This window comes from Anas acuta, chromosome 2 (assembly GCF_963932015.1).
Source record: "Anas acuta chromosome 2, bAnaAcu1.1, whole genome shotgun sequence".
NCBI classification, from domain to species: domain Eukaryota; kingdom Metazoa; phylum Chordata; class Aves; order Anseriformes; family Anatidae; genus Anas; species Anas acuta.
The window spans coordinates 8,840,253-8,860,785 of NC_088980.1; the positions used below are offsets into that span (position 1 = coordinate 8,840,253).

The 20,533-nt window shown below is 37.8% G+C and overlaps 1 protein-coding gene across 6 annotated transcripts in view; it reads left to right on the forward strand.

Moving 5' to 3' along the window:
* Positions 1–20,533, forward strand: part of RBM33 (RNA binding motif protein 33) — a 102,987-nt gene that overhangs the window by 41,143 nt on the left and 41,311 nt on the right. For all 6 annotated transcript variants that reach the window (XM_068673435.1, XM_068673437.1, XM_068673439.1 and 3 more), the window contains exons 10-14: positions 170–228; positions 16,106–16,265; positions 17,747–18,078; positions 19,009–19,257; positions 20,036–20,323. In XM_068673435.1, the coding sequence (XP_068529536.1) occupies positions 170–228; positions 16,106–16,265; positions 17,747–18,078; positions 19,009–19,257; positions 20,036–20,323 (1,088 nt within the window). The remainder of the gene's footprint in view (positions 1–169; positions 229–16,105; positions 16,266–17,746; positions 18,079–19,008; positions 19,258–20,035; positions 20,324–20,533) is intronic.

Here is a 20,533-nt window from a genome sequence, read left to right on the forward strand (position 1 = left end):
CATGTTGTGGGGGAGGGAATGGTTGCTTAAAGTTAATCGTAGGAGCTGTGACATGCGAGGGTAAATGTAGCAGATTTTAATCGTGGCTTCTTACTGCAACCACTTTTGGAAATAACAGCAACAACTGTTAGGTAAAACAAATGGTGTTAAAAGGTGCTTCTTGTTTCAGTGCCCTTGCTGCCAGTTCCAGCCCAGCCAAGACCTGCCGTAGGACCCCAGAGATTTCCTGTGAGTAGCAGCTGTTTCTTCTTCTTTGATATGGATAAGCATACATTTGCAAGGAAATATTAATACAGCAAATAAAGGCTGTTCTAGTGAAATATAATTTTAAGAATTTGTAAATATTGACAATACACTCTGCAGTTGAAAATGTTTGTTAAAAGCTTAAGGTCAATGGATTTTTGAGAGTAGAATTAATTCTGTTTAACTGTAAAATTGTTGAACCAATCTCTCCAGTGGGAGAGGCGTGAATGCATCTTGTCTTAAGGAATATGGGCTCCATTTTATTACTTGAGTCGTTCTGTATAAATAGAATCCTTACTTTATTTGATATAATAAAGGCTATTTGAAAAAAAAAATCCCTAAGCTTAAAAAGTAGCATATATTTTCATTGTAAAAATCAGCAAAATTGTATTTTTATCGTTACTTCAGGCATTTAAATGCCTTCATATTTTTATATCAAAAAATGAGGCATTGTATGACCTTGTTTTTTCAATGTTCCTAACTTGAAAAACAAACAGGACATCTAACTGCTTCACAAGAAAAAAATACTTTTTTAATTCTAATAATGTAGAGAAGCAACTTTCTGTATATTTTTTTCAAACTTTCACAATTCCATTGTCCTGAATTTTTAATTTTTTTGCAGATCATCAAAATAAGCAAAAAAAATATATTTATTTGTGCAATATTGACTGAAGTATTTTCAAGTAACAACCCGTATATTATTTCCCGAATACATAAATGACAAAAATTATCCTCTGTTAATGCTTGCAGTGTTGAAAGGGGAAAGTAGGTGTTTGTGAACATCTGTGTGGTATCACACAGTAAATTATTTGCATAGAGGTCAGATGTGTTTGAAAAAAAGCAGATTTTGGAAACCTGCTGTGACTTTTGATTGCCATGTGCATACCTGGCTGCTTTTGATGCAGAATATTTGTTCTAGATATCTAGCTAAGAAATTTATGTGCATGTTTGGTACAGTAGCTGAGTTCTTAAATTTCCACATTTCTTCTGTGAAGTATAAAAAGTTTAAACAATATAACTGCAGTTTCATAACTAAATTTGTCACGTAATTTATGTCAATGTTTAAACAGGAAATATTTTTCTGTTTAAAATTATTGAGGGTTAAGGGAAAGAGTTCTTTTCAACAGCCTTTAGTATTAAGTAAAAACAGTGTTAACATTTTAAATGTAACTATTTAAAAAGCACAGGTATCTCATGTATGGTTTCCTTTGACATGAAGTTGCTTGTGCCAATAAACCCAATTTGGGATTGAAAAGAAATAGAAGGACACGGAATATCTGTAAAGGCATTGTAATTGACATCTTTGAAGTGTGTTTACATCAGTGTAGAAAAATTGGAAATTAATTTTTTTAAATTGACTGTGAAATTAGATTTTAATTCTGTTCACTTTTGTTTTTGCAAGTCAAGAAGTACTGCAAACCTGACTAATCTTGTATGCAACAGTTTTTTAAATGGAATAAAATGGATTGAACATTTTCGTTAGGACTGCTCCTTTTGCCTGAAGGAAAACACCAAGTGGTTGCTGGCTTTTTATGTAAGCGATGTACTAGCAAAGAGTCAGTGTCCTTTTTTTATTTTTTTTCCATTAAGAGAAGGAAGGCTGTCTTAACTAAGAGGATGCAGTACTGTGATTTGGCTGCCCTGAGTGTTTTTTCCACTTCAGCTAGTAACCTGCTCCATGACCCTGAGAAAGGTGCTTAATCTTTCCATGACTCAATAATTTGTAAAATGGGTATAATGTGGTCTTCCCTCCATGAAGCACTTTATAAATTTTGCATAGGTTATCAGATATATTAGGATTAGGAATTAAGTGTCACTGTGTACATATCGTGTGTTTGTTTTATTAAATGTAGTATGTTAGCTCTTGAGCTGAAGACAAATTTACTTTCTGACTTGAACGTTCTATCCTGCGGAGCTACCTTTCCTTGCTTTGTTACATGTCAAATGCCTCTGTGCTGTTAGAATTCACTTGTTTATGTATAAATGTTGACTTATAGCAGTATAGCAATGGTTGGACAACTTTGCTGACAAGCCATTTGAAAAAGGTCAAAGAAGTATTCCTGATCATGGTACATTCTTACTTTTTCTCATTATAAAAGGAATCCATAGATATGTGAAAACTTGACTTCTGTTTTTAGGATCACCTGATCTTAGCATAGTAGTCAGTCTTCTGTTTGCTTTGTTTCTTAAAAAAAAAAAAAAATAAAAAAAAATCTGAGGTTAATATATTTAGGTTACTTTCCCCTGTGTCTTTGAACTGGATGGCTTATTTTGCTTGAATGTGGCAGAGGTGCACAAACATTAAAGGTAATGACGTTCTCCCTTGTGAGAACCCTATCTGTGGCTAGTGACCTAACTAAAGAAAAACCACTTCTGAGTTCCTGTCTCATCTAGCAGAGACTTCTCAGCACAGAGAGCCCCTGTGTGTTACAATTGTGAGAAGAGCTTCAATCAGAGCTAATCAATTGCAAGTCATAAATCCATTGGAAACCAGGTGTTATTAATTTAGGGCTAATGAAGTGACTTGTAACCATGTAATGGTTAATTCTTACAACCTTTTGCAGAAGGATGTAATTGAAGAGTTGAACAAAGTTGTAATGAGCATGTTAGCATATTGGTTTCAGTTCTAAATTATAAGAAATAATGTGGTATTAAATCAGGGTAATGTTGATCAGGATCCAGTCTGCTTGGATTTGGGACTGATTAAATTCACTTAACAGCACTGGTTGTAAATGATAATGTTTCAGGGTAGGGCTTATTTCTGAATTATTTCTTACTTAAAGCTTAACCCCTTAAACGTTTAGAGAAGGAATACTAGAAAGGGTCTAGTATTTATCTAGAATGTATCCATTTGCATTCCCTATTTGAAGTTACTTGAACATTTAGGGTAATTTTGAAACAAACAAGGAAGTTGTCTATTTCTTACTCTGCAATTATTCGAGTTGACTTAGTGGGGATAATATTTGAGAGATGTGGTCAACTAATTAGGACTGAATTAATGGTGAATCTGAGGGTTGTTATTAGCTGAGAAACATGGTAAAGTGGTGCTAACTGGAAGTTAAAGCCTCAAGTTGTGTAAAGGCTCATCTAAGTGAGTATTCTTCAGGTGGTTGCATTTAATAATAATTTAGTTTTCAACTGTAGTTGGTGCTAGTGTTTTTTGAGGTACTGGAATTAACCTGGAACTGTGCATGTGCCAGCTGAGTGTGTTATCCTAAACTGTTTAAAGAGGAGATTGGGCTAATGTCTTCGGGTCCTTCTGGAGGTCTAGCTTTATGTATCACCTGCCTTCCAGCTAAAGCCTTTCTCTGAGTTACTGTCCCAGTGTTTCACAAACAAGATTTTGGGGGGATGACTGATCTGTTTGAAGGAAAGTGATTGGAGATTTATTTATAGGCTAGTTGCATGGATCTTCTGAATTTTTACAAGAGGAACTGTTGTGATTATCTAGGCTAACGTCTCCTATAAAAAGGAAACAGAAGAGGTGCTTCTAAACACTATATTTAGGTTGCTACTAACTGACTACTGTAGGGGCCAGACCTTTAATGTGAAACACTTGCTTTCAGATGGCAATTTTCATGAGCTGAGGTTGATGGTCCAAATCCTTTCATTCCTTATGTGGTTTCACCAGCACATTCTGTGTTTGAAATATTTCAGCATTTGCCTGAAGGAAAGGTGAAGACCTTTTACTTCAAACATTACTTAATTTCATTTAACATCAAGGCAGTTTTCACATGTGGCACATTTGTTTGGGATTTTTTAAGGACATATGAAAGCGGAGCAAGTGTTGTCACGTCCGTTTTGAGAGAGTGCCCCAGCATTTTCATTGTCAAAACTCTTAAGACAGAAATTCTGAGGGGATCCCTGGCATATCCCAGCCTAAGTCTGGAACAAGATGTTTTGTGTGAAGAGGGAGTTGTAGAGAACTTTCTTTACGCTGCCTGAGGCAGAAGAGAGGAATAGCTTCCTCTGACTTGGGCCCTTATATCTCTGTTTGGGTTTGTCCTCTGAAAATGTTGCATAGAGAGCGGAGGTTGGCAGTGTATCTCGATTCCTTTTGCCAGGATTTTCAGGGAAGTTGGATGAAAATCTGTTCACTTGTTATCCTTAACTTAATGCCCTTGGTGTCCCACGGACAAATTTTCTTAATTTTGCTCCACTTGAGTTTCAGAGCTTGAAACTAAGAATAGTCTGACGTGGTACAAAGCAAAAATGGCAGCAGCGCTGGTGTCTGCCTGACCAACTTACACCAGGAAGGCTTTGAGATGCACAAAGCTTTCCTCCTTTGATAGGACACCTGGTAGCACACTGGGTGCCTTTCAAGTAACTGTTGAATTCAAATCTAAAAAAGTTGAATTGCATGAATTGTTTTATTCAGTATAAAAATAAGACCTTAGTCGAGCAACTTGTCCTCAGGCAACTGAGAATATTCTCGTGAATATTCTACATCGTGTCTTTCCAATTCTCAGGAGTGGTTTTTTACATAATTTGTCTTTGGAACTTACCTTAAAATTTCTTTTCAGAATGGTCCTTATCCCAAAAGAATACTTGAAGATCTTTTTCTTAAACTGCAAAAACTTTACTGAGCTTTCTTTAGTCTCATGCAACATGCTTCAACTTCATCTCCAGGATATCAGTTGTTGTTGTAAATGGATGCTGTGAGAGGGAGCTGATGAGTTTTGATTCTGGTTTTCAACCATTTCTGAAATACCTAGTTAGACAAACTTTGAACTTTGAAGTATTGTTTGAAATTCAGACACTTCAAAAACACTGCTTTATGTTTTAACCTGCATGAGGTTTTTGAATAAGTGCTCAATTGTTGCTCAGATCATAGGTCGCTGTCCTTCATTTTTGCCACTGTCTTGAAATATTTCCTTTAGACAAAAAAAAAAAGTATTAGTGCTCTATTAAATTATTAAAGGTGTATTAAAATATGATTTGCCTTTTTTTTTTTTTTTTTTCCCCCTGAAGTGGTCCTTGGGCTGACTTGGATCAGCCTGCAGCACTGTTTTAGCAAACTTGAGTAAGTTTAATGGATTTCAGGATGTACTTGGGCCTGGGGGTGTGTCTTTACATAAATGCCTCTTGCAGTCTGTGAGAGCAGAAATTTGCAGTGCTTCTGTAAATAAAACTCATTGCAGTAGTGCTTCATCATCATTGTGGAAGATATAAATAGGGAGTTATTTTTTTCCAAAATTCCTAATTCCATTAGGAATTGCTATGAGTAAGTAAGGGTTTCAGCAACCCTTTCTAAGGTCTTGGCTCCTATTTTCCAGTGCCTGCAGTAAAGATGATTTTAAACAGTTCTGCATCTGAGAATATTCATTCCTTTTAAAGTGATACTTAGCAAAAAATGATAGATAGTAACTAGTACATGTTTGCAGCAGTGTTCATGTAGGAGACAAACTGTTAATGGAAATAGAAAGTCACTTGTGAAAATGATTCTCCTACTTCCTCACAATTACTCTGCTTTAGCTATGGCTTTACTATAATGAGTAACAGTAAATGAAATTTTCACTCTATTACTGTGTCGCGGTAGCAGATCACAGGTAGTGTAGAAAGCATTTTGTTTTCATTTAACAGGATACATGGTATCAGGTGGTGTTGATTGACATTTCTTGGATAGTGCTTTATACAGCATTTCATGCAAATCATGTTTGAATGAGACTGCTGCATCAAATTACATTTCTTTCAGATTATAGCCCTTGCAGATGTGAGACGGAGCTTGTTCCGCAGCTAGCAAAAAGCTTTCGTTTTGAACACTTACTGTTTTCACAACTTGACTGCAAAGCCCTGTAATTACAGCACTTAAGATAGTGAAGGAATGATGGGCACTTTCTCTTATCAGATCTATAAGTAGTTGCAAGCAGATGCAGCGTGAGATCCCTCCAGCTGTCAAATATTGTCAGGCTGGCATAGAGGGAGTGCAGTTTAAAATGCAGGTGACATAATACCCAACATCCTCCATTTGCTAGTGGGCTTCTGATTAATCACGATTACCATACATTATCATACCATCAAATTTAATCATATCAATGAATTCCCATTTGCAGGAGGAGCAGCAGCAGCTAAACATGATGGTAACAGCTATTAAATAAGAGAGAAATAGATGGTTTCTAAATGTAGTAACCCTTTAACTTGTCCTGCTAGCTCCAGTGTGCACATGCTCTGTAGAAATTAAAAAAAAACAGAAAACTTGTGCACTTATATTCCATAGTTTTTGCCATTTAACTTTAAGTAATTGTTATTTAAGACTGCTAAGAAAAAAAACAGAGTTGAAGATTTTTTTTTTTTGTCTTGTTGACACTAAAATTTCTACAGTTCAGTCTCTCGTTTAGTACCTGCTAAGCGTAGAGTCACAGAACGGTGAGAGGTTGGAAGGCACCGCTGGAGGTTGTCTTTCAACCCCTCTGCTCATGCAGGACCACCTCGAGCTGCGTGTGCAGGAACATGTGCAGATGGCTTTTGAAGATCTCTGAGGAGGAGACTCCACAACCTCTCTAAGCAACTTGTGCCAGTGCTCCATCACCTGCACAGTTACAAAGTTTAGGTCTGGGTGTATTTTTGTATGTGTATATTTTATATGCATGCACACATGCACCTATACACATGTAAACATGTGTATTTATACACATAAAAATACTGTATTTACATATTTCTACGTGTAATAATATTTATATCTATTATATATTACATGTAATGATGTATATGTATATATAAATGATTAGATATAAAATAGATTGATTCAGATATATTTGTATGAATGAAGTTTGAACTTTTTAAGCTGTATGAGCAAACGATAAATTTTTATTAAGCACACGCAAACATGTATTAAGTGTATGACTATGGCCATTAATTAGGCAGTTAGAGATATTTTGCTGATGTCAAGACTCCTCTTACAAAGAAATTCAATTACAGTGTACAATTGACTTCTTACTACAATGCAGTAAGGCTAATCTAGTGCTTAAATGCTGAATGCAGAGCTAAAATATACTTGTTATAACCTAGGCTTTGACGCTAGTATAGTTCTCAAGCTGTTTTCACTGAGCTGTGAAAAATACTTCTGAAAAACAGTATATTTGTCATCACAGTAGAAAAAAAAGATCTTATCAATAAATGGGTATTTATTCACCTTCTGTACCTTGAGTTCTTGCTGTTTAGTATATGAGATAAAAAAACACGGCTTCATTGTAAAATACTAAATTGTACTACTGATTATGGTAAACTGAATTAGAGTAATATTAAGTGTTGAATATGGAATACACCAAATGACAAATATATTCAGGCCTTCAGGCATGCGAGTAGAACCTGCAAGCACATTGGTAGCCCTGGGTGTGTAAAGTTCTTGCATCAAAGTGTTTGCAAAGTCAGAGGTACAGAACACCTCCAAAATGAAATTTCTGTACAGAATTATAAATAAGGAGTCTTGTAATTTAACTACTAAATAGATCTGAAATGTCACAGATCAAAGTCCAGTTTAGCAGCAATTTTAATATTTGTCTTCTGTAAAGCTGTCTTTTCGTTCTCTTTTATTTTTTTGTTGCCATCTGAGCATTTTTAGTTGAAGGGAGAAGCATCGTCCCCAAGTCATATCTTTGAGGTTCTCACATTGTTTTGAAATTAACTCTAAGTTCACTGTCAAACTTGGAGTATAATGTAGAAATCCTGAATTTGATATTCTATTTGATACTCATCTGAGTTTTGCTTCTAATTGCAGGTGACATGCGGGTCACCAGAGTGTGCTAGGTCAATAAACATTCTAGTAATATTTCCATATAATGGTCTCTAGCCTCAGGATAAGGTGAGACTTTTTTATAATATATTTTATAGGTGTTTTATGTTAATAGTTGTGAAAGCAGAAGAGATACAAAACGCGCCATGCTTTTGGGTCCCTAGTAATATACCTATTCCTAGTAAACCATTAACTTTGAACACAAAAATACGCAGGATGATTTTTAGTGTCTTGAAATTAAAAGTAAAATTTTCTTCTATAACGTGATCTTTCTGGGTAGCATCAGTCAGTCAGCTTAAGTAACAAGGGATTCCTCTGTCTCCCTCCTTGCGCCTTTCTTGTACTAGTTTTCTGTGATGGATGAATTCCATTTTGGGACCTTAAACACTGACGTTGGGCATTAGTTATTTTTTATACAAATCTTGTATGTACACGATCTACTCAGATCACAGGACTTGTGCTTAAATATCCCAGTGTGGTTTACCTCCTGGAGCTGTGCAGTGTCAAAGAGAAGCTTAGAAAATGCATTCCAGAAATGTTGAAGACACGTGTAGGGGTAGAATACATTCACTTTCTCAAGTTGCATGATCTCTCTGAACTTTAATTTTTGTCTCTCTTGACTGAAATGTATTAATGGCATAAATTTTTATATAAGGCCTTTTTATAACATTGAATCTATAGGGAATATTTTGGTACCTGTTAAGTTTTAGCTGACCTTGATGGAATTATGCTTGTCAAGGGACATGGCAGGGAGCCTACAGGTTCATTTAGACTGCATTTGAGAAAATACCAACTATGTTTTATTCTGAAATTTCAGAGAATCATTTGCTTTCTGTATGCTGTGCACAATAAATAAGAATACTGTGAAACTGGCTTGTTTTGTGAGATATATACGTTTCTACTTGAAAAAATTTAAACCATATTTAATTTATATGAAAAAGGGCTTCTTGCACAAAAGGATGAAAAGTCACTTCCTTGCACTGGAAGGTTGGCATTTTAGGAAAGCTTTTCAAAAAGTCTAGTAGCTACTGAAATAAGAGGATTAACATCTTGTGACAGATGGCTATAGTTTTAATTGTCATAGGTTACAGTGGTCATTATTCTTTGCATTTAAACCATATAAGAAGAATTAACTGAGTGGCCCTGCTTAACTGTCAATGGGGTTCTCCTAGCTCTTTGCATTTTAAGTGAGATTAATAAATGAAAACATGTTGTGGAGGCAGGGTGTAATTTATTGAAAGATTCATGAAGTTTCAATGACATTGTTAAGGTATTTAATTAGTCTCATGGAAAAAAAAAGTGGAGTGACCCTTTTAGAGAAGCTGATAAGTCATATAATAGCTGTTAGATCCTCTTTATTCCTTGCTTTATAAGATTAACTGTGTGCTAAGCAATTTATGCTAAGTTTTCCCTTTTATTGGTAACCAAAGTTATCTATGCTTCATGAATAGATTATTGGAGATAACATCATGTAATTAACAAGAGATGCAGAAAAGTAAAAGTACAATTTGTGTAAGAATTGTATGAGAGAATGTTAATTTCTTAACTAGGAAGGATATTTAAAGGGATAAAAGGAAGGCAAAATAGTGCAGTTCTTTGAAAGGATTAAAGTAACCTTATCTCGTGTTCTTTCAGAAGGTAGGATTGCCTGAGTGTGTGAAAGTCGTGTTCAATGAGCTATTCACAACTCTAATGAATTGTAGACACAAGTTTGCAATGCATTTTTTTTTGCAAAAGTGATTGATAACATGTAAGTTAATTGAATAATGGAAGTTAGCGAAAGGGGAAATTGTATAAGCTGCATACACGTGGAATTGTATAAAAATGTCAGTCCGTGGTGCTGTAAATTACAGCATGTGGGGGAGAAAGTGTGGATTGACTTTTTTTTTGTCGGGGTAAACTTGTTAAAAACGAATATTTAAGACAGTAAAATATCTGTCAGTAGCACTTCAGTGTGTGTTTATCTTCTCCTTTGAAGTATTTGGAGAATTCCTGTGGTTGTAGTCTCTGCGGAAATCCACCCAGAACCCCCCTTCCAGTGTAATTTCTGTCTAGACCTAAGTGTCTTCAGAAAGATGATAACCAAAATTTTCCAAGTAAAATCACACTAGGATAAATTAAATGCTATAAATCAACACTTGGGTTCCTTAAATACAGAAAAAAGTACAGCACATCTTTGGTAGTTTAAGTAAAGTCGTGACCTTGCTATCATTGTTTGGGGCTTGACGTATGTTTTAGTTTGCGCGCAAGATAAGAAAGAATGGCCCAGGCTGTTTTCACAGCCTGCAGATTCCTACTGAGAGGCTCGAAGGCCTTCCTGCACTAGATGTGTGAGCCCTCAAGTTTTCAAAAATAACAATTTCTCTCTCAGCTCTTTGAAATTCTCATGAATACCAGGGCTGTGACTCGTGGTGTAGAAAGAACTGCACAGCGCTGAGTATTGGGAGCAGTTTTGTAAGGGGTAAGTGTAGGTCGGTTTATGGCTTCCAGGCCATACATAGTGTGATGTGATGGGTAAGTCTGCTCTAGGTCAGGTGCTTTTTTCTGGTTCTGACCTCGTGTTGCAACTAGTTTTAAATATAGCTAAAAGATCCATCTTAGGAGTCTTTCCTTGCAGCTTGGTGCACTTTATCAAATTGATTATTTAGTAAATGACACTATCATTGATTTAGCATCATTATTATCGATAATTTAATCTGATAGTGATGAAGAATAGAGTAGACTCTTCCAGAAAGTTGCGTTATGTGCTCTTCTGGGTCTTTCTCATACAGACACTTGGTAACTCAATCTTCCAAACTACTGTCTGTATGAATCTGAGCCAGCTTTGTGGGGTCTTGCTGGAAAGGCACATAAATAATTTTATCCCTTCCCCCCCAGCAGCACAGTCGGCCCCAACCTGGGACTAAAAGTTAGAAACTTAAAGCCTTGGTTGACTTAAGAATTTGCACTTCTCCTTTTTGTTCACTTAAAACTCATTAATTTGAAAATAGGTGTTTTGGAGAGCGTGAGATTTGTTAAATAGAGAAGTTTCCTGAAAGGTTTAATAACGATGAAAGAATAGTTAAAATCCCTTTCTTTAGGGAGTCTCGGTTGATGTGTGAACTGAGTAGTTGGTTGTAATTCGAAACTGTCCGGTTAGCAAAACCATGAAAAATGGAAGTAACTACTGTGCATATAAAGATTTATTATGCATCTACGTTACAGTATGCTTATTTTTATCAAAATAGACCATTATGAAAACTGGCTTTTGCACCTGCTCTTCATTAATTTTTGAAGTTAAATAGCTCTGCGTGGTCTTTCCTACTAAATACCAGAAGGCACCTGGCAGTTATCAGTAGCAAATACTTGCTGAATGTAGAGTTTAGCAATAATGATAAAATAATCCACTCCTGGAATTAGTTTGACTGCAGTTAAGAAGGGGGAAAGGGAGGAATTAAACCTTAAGTAATGGAAAACTGTTATATTGCTTTGTACTATTTTTAGGACAATTAGAATTTAGCATAAGAAAAAATCAAAGCTGTGGTATTAGTGTGTTCCTGGGGATGGGGTGGGTGTATTTCAGAATCATAGATGAGTATCTCATAACTCAGAAAAACATCCACCGTATTGTGCATGTTTTATTAAAAAGCAAGTTCATTTGTGCCTAGAAGTAATAACTCTGGTTGAAACTTAGTTTCACATATACTATGTTAAATTAATCATTTTGATTATTAAATCATTAATAAAATAATCAAATATATGCCAGAGTTTTCCTGAAACCTTTTTCAGAAGGAAAGTTTCAGCAATGTAAAACCTGAATATGCAAGTTTCTTCCTTTCCATATTACAGTAATTTATGGGTAGAGTTTTATTTCACTTTTGGGGGGAGCAGGAGCAAAGCCAGTTTGGAAAAAAAAATAGAGGTCAGTCTTTCTTTTACTGATGTGAGAAGGAAGAGAATCAAACTCATTTGTTTTTTTTAGAAGCAAATATTGGTAATTCATTTTTCTGCAAATAGCAAATGACTTTGCAATTAACTTTGTATGATTGGCCTTTGGTTATCAGCCAAGAAATGTGATTAGTCATAATTTTTTACTGGCTCTTCAAAATGCCATATACATAAGTTAAGATCTGTTAGTGATCAAATAAGTGGATATTTGTTAATGACACTCAGTTGTCTGTGTAATTTGTTGCTTTACTGTGGTGTGTGTTATATCAGCCATAGTTCTGTAACTTTCCCACTTTCAAAACTTCCAGTTTAATAAGAAACAAAACCCTACAACTCTTAGTTCCATTGTGCATGGGATAAGTGCTCAGGCAGGGAAGGGTCATTGTTTTAGTAACCGTATATGCGACAATTCAGCAGTAATGAATTCTGTCAGAAACAACCCCTATTCACTAAAGAATATGAAAAGGCTCCTCATGTTGTTTTAAATGTAAAAAGGAGGAGTTGGATTTGGGATTCAGAAATGTTTCTTGTCTTTAAAAAACTTAATAGCTTCAAAGTTTAACTAGAATCTTAAAAAAAAAAAAAAAAAAGTAAAAGGTGGAGGGAGCAATTTTTTTTTTACCCATCAGGGATGAAAAAGAGCTTTTTAGGAAGAGGTGAAATTATTTCCTTCTTGCTCTCATTTTGTTGGACTGTTTATTTTGACCCAAACTTGTGCTGTAGGATATCCTTTCTGAAATACACTATTAACAAAACTAGAGCAGAAATGAGCCTCGGTGTACCTTAGTGGAAATTTTTTTCTGTAACTGGGTAATGGCTTCAAATTGGTGAAACTATTTGGGGGAGACTAAATATTTGATTCTAAAATGAAGATGGACAGATCTTTGGAACTGAAGAGAGCTTGATATCAGTATTGCTTATATTTATAGCGGTAAAATACCTTGATGATTGTTTTTTTGTTTGTTTGTTTTTGTGGGGCTTAAAAGTAACCTGGCTCAGTTCTGGAACTTACCAAAGCTTATTTCGTAAAGGTTTAAAGGTTTAAAGTTTCCCTATGATGGCAAGTATAAATCTGCTCTCAATGTGTGTGTGGTCTCAAACCAGATTTCTGTGATTTGAGCCAATATATTCTGCTGGTTGCCTGCCTCAATTTAAATCATTTTGGTTGAAAAACTCTGAATACAGAATTCAGAGATTAAAGCACTGAAGAACATCATTTTGCCTGAGTGAGCTATTCAGAAATTCACATTTTATTGTTGCTCAATTTTTCAAGAAAAAAAAAAGTTTGGCTGAATGGGGGATGTTTCATTGCATTAAAATTTGTGTGAGATTCAGCAGGACTTCTGTGCATTTGCAATTCAGGGCTGATTTGCGATGTAGTAGATCCAGGTATAATAATGAGGGCGTGGGGTGGCAGGAGAGATTTTATTTAAAATACAGGTATAGAAACACATGTACACCTCATGCTTCTCCTTCAGGAGAAAAAACAAGACTGAGAAATGAATTAATATTGAGGAAAATGCTTGAGATTTGGTTGCAGATTTCAGGAGCAGGAGTGGAGACACCTGCTTGTTCCGTAACCTGTGTCTATCTAGAGCTTGGGAGTGAGGGGGAGAGACTGAAAAGGCTCTGTGACCTTCACTAGGGCAGAATATGTTGAGTTTGGAAGAAGGAAGTACAGATTATCATCACTGTGACACCATTTGGTGCTTGGAAACAAGCCCAGCCACGTTATTACTGCTGCCAGTTCTTCAGCTCAGGCGGCAAATATGTGGTACTCACCATTTCTCTACCTGTGTCAGTATGTTTCCACGTCATGTTTTTCAGTGGCCACTTTAGAAATAAATAAATTTTATGTAGGCATATCTTGAGAACTAGAAGAACTTCAGAATTTCAAAGTTAAATCCTCAAAAAAATAAAATAAAAAATAAAAATAAAAAGCAGGTTACCTGCCTGGGCTTCCTCCTCTCCCTAGGTGACATATGCTCATGTGAGGATGTGCTGTGAGTAAGATGTAAGACAACCACCTTGTGTGAAAACTGCCCTGATGAACTGGTTTTTCCCCTGCCTCCATTGGCAGTGACCTCATGCATTATACAGTGACAAACTAAATGTGACTGCCTAAATAACGAAGTAGTTAAACGTGGGGTGGTTTGCTGAGTGCGTCCCTTGAGGCTGCGTGGCTTGCGGAAGCCCTGTGTGTTCCCTAGGGTGACCAATGGCTGTGAGAGCTGCTCTTTAATATGCTTTTATCCCCCAGGATGAAGGGATGCTTTTAACCTTAGTTTGAAAGTACCTCTGGCAGCTCCTATGCATGGTGATGGTACAGGTGCATTTGGGGAACGAAGGGTCAGGATCCTCAAGGTTTGTGTTCAGTTCTGCTTTGGCAGGCAGCCAGCGCTGTCCTGTTCCACACCGGGGAAGGGCAACGCGGTTGAACCGCCTGGTTCAGCTAAACCTGAATGGATTTTGATGGGACGAATCAATGTCATTTTCTCCACCCTAAATACCTCCCTATTCCTCTAAGTGCCATTGGTTGCAGACAGCATTGAAATTCAAAGGTCTTGGTGTCTTCTGAGGTGGCAAGAATATTTTGTGTTGGTAACTGTTAGCTTAGAGAAGTATAGCAGCTCCTCCTGTAAATAATATGGACATTATGTAGACTGTCATGCTTGAGTGTAAAATGATGTCTTTTCTCTAAATGAAATACCCACAGGAGACTGGCTGGCTAGGAAGGAGCACTGGCAACAGGATAGAGAACCTTTAATCTCTGATGATAAAGTATTTGCAGTTGATGGCTATATAATGACATGAAATACATAGTCGCAGTCTCGCTTCCAAATGAGAGCTCTTAAGTTTCTCAGATAGCCCATTTAGGTGTTTCCAAGAAGGCCACAGATTTAGTAATGGCTTTGAGCCTCAGTGGTTTGCTCTCATCTACCTTTTTGGTAGATCTTGCAAATCCCATCTGTAGCTTGCTGGTAGAAGGGTGTGAAGCAGCTTTGTCTTGTGCTGCTTTGATAGTGAGCAGACTTCAGTTGCCAGGGCAAATACCTGGTTTTGCTGTGTGAGTTTTTTTTTTTAATGAAAAAACTGATTTTTTTTCAATACACATAGGATAGGGTGAGACTGCATATGTTGTTGGTTAGGGCAGCCCCATAGATAAATGATAATCCTTTGCTGATGGCCATAATTCAGTTTAGCAGGGAGTGTGTGTGTTCTGAAATCTGTTTTGAAAAGCTTGTCTTCAGCAATGGTAAGCTTTAAGCTTTTAGGTGAATGCCAGATGTAGACGAAAAAGATGCCACCACTAATTTCAAAATTTCTCTGAAGTGGAAAACAAGAATGTTCCTAGACTATTTTCATTACTTATTTGATCTACTCATATATAATAAGGAAATGTTTGTGAATATAGTAATTTATTTTAGGTATAGCTTCTCTCGGTTAGTTATCAGAGGTTGCCAACATACTTTGTCAACTTCTGATATAAAAGAAATAGTAATAATGTGAATTACTGACTTAAGTGTGTCTTCTGCAAAATTCTGCTTTTATATTGATGTTCCACCTTCTGCAACATGTAAGGGCTCAGTTTAAATTTTAAAATATAAAATATATTTTTAAAAATATAATATAAGGAAATATAACTTTGTAGTCTGCCTTACAATGCATCAGATGCTTGCATTCTGAATAGACAGAAATATTACCTTTTTAATTTTTGAAAGATGGTTTATTTAATTTTCAAATGCCACAACTTGTCGCATCGTCGTGTCCTGTCCCCCATCCCTCCCCTAAGCAGAGCTGCTACTCTTCAGTGTGCTACGTTGTACTGAATTGATGGCACAGAATAGCATGGTTTAAGAAGATAAATGTCAGGAATATCTTCTAAAGTAGACATTCAGATTTTGGGGGGATTAATGGGAAAGAAGGTCAATAATTGCATGGATTTCAATAAGCTTTGAGAATAAATGGCATTCCTGTAGTGCTAGCGATTATTAAAACATTGTGAATTCATTTCAAAATGCTGTGCTCAGGTTTAATATCTCTTCCATTGTGAAAGGATGACTCAGTAAGAGCTGCCAATTTGTAGAGATTATAGGAGGTAACTCCATAAATCAATTGCATTTTTAAGAGAAAAAAGTTATAGCAGACAATAGATAATTTTCTGGCTGGTAGTCTTAATCTTAGTTTTGTCTTATTAAATAGGTTCCTCCAGACTTTCAGCAGCATGCGCCTGGACCCGTTCCTACCACCTTCTCACAGGCCCCAAGGCTGCCAATCCAGGACCAGTGGAGGGGGCCACCACCACCGCCACCACCACTCCCTCCTCCACCTCCTCAGGAGAGAGATCCCTTTTTTATAGGAGGTAAGCATTTTCATTTCAATTAATGTATAAGCTGTAAATTTTGTAAAATCAGTATGCAGTTTAAGTATGTATCTTGTAACATGAAATGTTGAGAAGAACCTGAAGACCAGAAGATAGTGTTTGATGTAACCTGATGAGTTACAGTGCCAGAAATTGCAGTGGTCTATCTTTTCTCCTGTTTTGATGTAGTCTTCTGTCTACACATTTAGCTACCATAAATCTGTGAATTTATACAAATGCAAAATAAAATTAGCATGTTAGTAATTGTAAATAAAAGTAAATGCAATAAAATTATTGTAACTTGTTACATTTTACATAATGCACTCTCCGTACATTTTGGTTTCCATTATTAACACTATAAACTGTCTCGACTACGTGTGTTCTATAAGAAATCTATTAATGTTAGCTGAACTGCTGCAGCATAGCAAACAAAATAGTTTGTGTGTGTCGTGGTTTAATCCGGCCGGCAGCTAAACACCACGCAGCCGTTCGCTCACCCTCCCCCCTCCCTCTCTGGGACGGGGGAGAGAAATGGAAAGTGATGCCTGTGAGTTGAGATAAAGACAGTTTAATAAGACAGGAAAATAATAATAACAAAAATAATAATAACAATAATAATAATACAATGGTGATAATAGGTAAGTAATAACAGTATGTACAAACAAGTGATGCACAATGCAATTGCTCACCACCCGCTGACCAATGCCCAGCCTAACCCCGAGCAGTCCAGCCCCCTCCCCCCAGCTAGCCACCCCTATATGTTGTTTAGCATGACATCAGATGGTATGGAATACCCCTTTGGCTAGTTTGGGTCACCTGTCCTGGGTCTGTCCCCTCCCAGCTCTTACTGCACCCCCAGCCTGCCTGTTGGCAGGACAGAGCAAAAGGCTGAGATGTCCTTGGCTCGGTGTAAGCACTGCTCTGCAACAATTAAAACATCGGGGTGTTATCAGCACTCTTCTCATCCTAAGCCAAAACACAGCATTCCACCAGCTACTAGGAAGAAAATTAATTCTGTTTTAACTGAAACCAAGACAGTGTGTATATATAGATATGTTTATACCAAATGTATGAAATGCATATATCATGTATATGTTACTAGTGAGTACAGATAAAATGCATATGTAAAGTTGCTGAGTATCTGGTTAGCAAACGGTATCAGAGTTTTGTGAGTTGTTGTGTACTTCAAGCGCTAATCCCTGTAATCCTTTGATTTCAGTAGAGTAGAATTTCTGAAAGCTATTCCTGATTCTAGGTAATGGTCAGTTCTGTTGGTCTTTCAAGCATCAATTCCTTTTAAACACAGGTGGCACAAGCGAGGGAAATGGATGTTGAGGATAACTCTTAAGATTAAAACACCTCATATTTTTGCTTTCTACAAATTTCGTTACTTTTTTCTAAATCAAAACAACTTTGTGTTTGAAAAGCATGTTTGTTTCCCACGGAGTCTGTCCTTTAATGACTTTTTCTGATTCCTGCAGATCCAAGATTTCCAAGCCATCACTTGTTTGAGCAGCGGAGCCCCCCCCCACCACCACCTCCCCCGCTTCTGAACAGCGCGCATCCTGTCCCTACGCAAAGCCCCATGCCGTTCAGTCAGCCCGGGCCAGCCTTCAGCCAGCAGGGGCAACAGCCGGTATTTCCCAGAGAGAGGCCGGTGAGGCCAAACATACAGCCTCAAGGCCCGGTGGGAATTCTCCATTTCAACCAGCCGGGTGCAGCAAATCCACGGCCCTTCATTCCTCCGAGACAGCAATTCCTACAAGCCCCGGGACAGCCCTTCCTCGCCGCACATACGCAGCCTAACATGCAGGTACAGATCTATGGTAGGAGCAGTCGTACAAGAGGTGTTTGCAGTGTTCCAATACTGCACTGTAGCCCTGTTGGCTTATAGGAGTAATGTGAATAAAACAGTTATTCAAGATTACAGGTATGAGGCAGATTTGCATATAGTGCTCTGTCAGAAAAAGTGATTTTTTTTTTTTCTTCGGTTGCCAGCACTAACTCATTTCCAGTAGCAGTCTGCAGCCCAGTCCTATCTCTACAGTAAAGTTGCAAAAAACACCGTGATTTGTTTAACACTTTACAGCTAATGTAGTCTGAGAAGTTTTAATGCCACGTTTGATCCAGTGCCATGCAGCTCCTTAAGTTGCCTTAGCTCCGCAGAGGCAGGGAGAGCTGTCCCGCTGCCCCACTGGTCCGGGCCACCGGCAGGGCCGGAGCGCCCTCTGCTGCTCAGCCGCACAGCTCAGCGGGGAGCTGGGGCCTCCTGCTGCCCGAGGGGAAGCTGAGCTGCTTGCTTGAAGTGGGTAAATGTTCTGGGGTTACACCGACCGATGGAGAGGGCCCTACCTGCATGCTTGTGTGTTCGGGGTCTTTTCATGGTGTCCAGGTTTTGAATGTGGGGAAGTCATGAAGACTTCTAGTACTTCTGTGTTTGGGGGGAGGAAGAGAGAGAACAGTGTTTAAGTCATAAAACAGAAAAGAAAAAGGAGAGCAGAAGGCCTTTCGTTTGCCTTTTTCCCAATTCAACTGTTGTCTTACTCAGGCTTAAGCATAGAACTACATTGCACAGCTTCTGTTAATCTGTTTTTTAATCAGTGTGTTTTTGGTTTAGCCTGGGCAGTAGCTGCTCACAAACGTTTTGAGGACACAAATGTTTTGAGGACTTGTGAGGCTGGAGATACTTTTCCAAAGATTACTACCTTGAAACTAAAAACAAATAATCTTTCTTGATACAAAGGGTCCTTTGCATCCACCGTTGCAACCTCAGCCCCAGCCTCAGCCTCAGCAGCACCATCACCAGCAGCAGCAACAGCACCATCACCAGCAGCAGCAGCAGCAACACCACCATCATCTCCAAGGACCACCACAGCCCTTGATGCCCATGAACCAGCCACAGTTCAGGCCTCACATGCAGGCCACGCAGCAGCAGCCAAATAACAACAGGATGCAGTGTCAGCAGCGGCAGGGTCCGATGAAGCCAAGACATGTGAGTACCACCTCTGTCAGCGTTGTCTCTCTTAGCTCCGCATGGATAATAAGCATATAAACACATTTCAAAATGCCACTGTAGTTTTTCAATCTCACTTACTCCTTTTCTGCTTTGTCATTTTTGTTCATCATTTTTTGCTCCCTTTTCTACTTTGATCATTTTATAATCTACATCCACAAATAGTACTTTTTTTTCTAGTCTAATTTTCTGTGTTTTTTTTGTGATCTGATTCCAAAAAGAGATGACAGAGTTGCCCAAGAACTGACAGTAAAGGTTTTGGTATGAAAATTTGCATGATCATATTTAAAACTGCTGGTAGTCTGTGACTATATAGGAGCCCATTTCTGTGACACCGTCCTTCAATTTGAAGGCCTCTCAATAGCACTCTGAATAAGATTCTGGTTCAGATGGTATCACTCATGTCTTGTGAGTTTGCTCCAGTCCAGCATATTCTGCTCCTAGGTAGGTTGGGGTGACACAACAGTCCATGGCAGTGTTCAAGTGTGACTGTAGTTGGGAAGAATCACCTTAATTAGCAAAATAAATCACAGTGAAGCCAATTTCTGAGAAATATGTTAAACCATTGAGATCGTTTGCTGTAGATTAAAAAGAAAAAGTTAATGTTTTTATTTTTATACTTAAATCGAAAACACAGCACTTCTGTGAAAAGTTCTTTTTTTGTTGGCAAACAAGTCATGAAAATCCAAAACAGGGATCACTTCAGTCTGTCTTGGGGTAGCAATATCTGCATTTTTTTTTCCTTTCTGCTTTTCAGAACACACCCTCACAAAATATTGTCAAGCGTCCAAATCAGCAGCTACAGCCAACTGCTCCAAGAAATAGTAACTTGCGGGAATTGCCAATAGCACCGTCACATGCTCTGGAAGTGAGCAACAACAGGCGAACATCTACCCCAGCTGCTCAGGTCAAACCCATTACCAGCACAGCGTCTGCCACCAAGACTGTAGCTGGTGTTGGAAACTCACAGGGACGGCCTGAGGTGAAAGCTAAAGCGATCACACCAGTGGCCCAAGCAAAACCAGAAGCAAAGTCTGAAACAGAGGTAAGTTTTTTTTTTTTTCTGTTTTTAAAAAGAAAGCCCATTTGAAACTTTTCTTGTCTGACTGTAAGCATATCTAACATACTATTTGCCCAATATTTTTTGCTGCCACTAGAGGCCTCCCTTCTGAGTTGTGCTTTCAGCCAGTTTCCATTGACCAAAATAAAAAAAGGGAAGTCTGAAAGGTTGTCAGGGCCCTGGTGATCCTGTTTT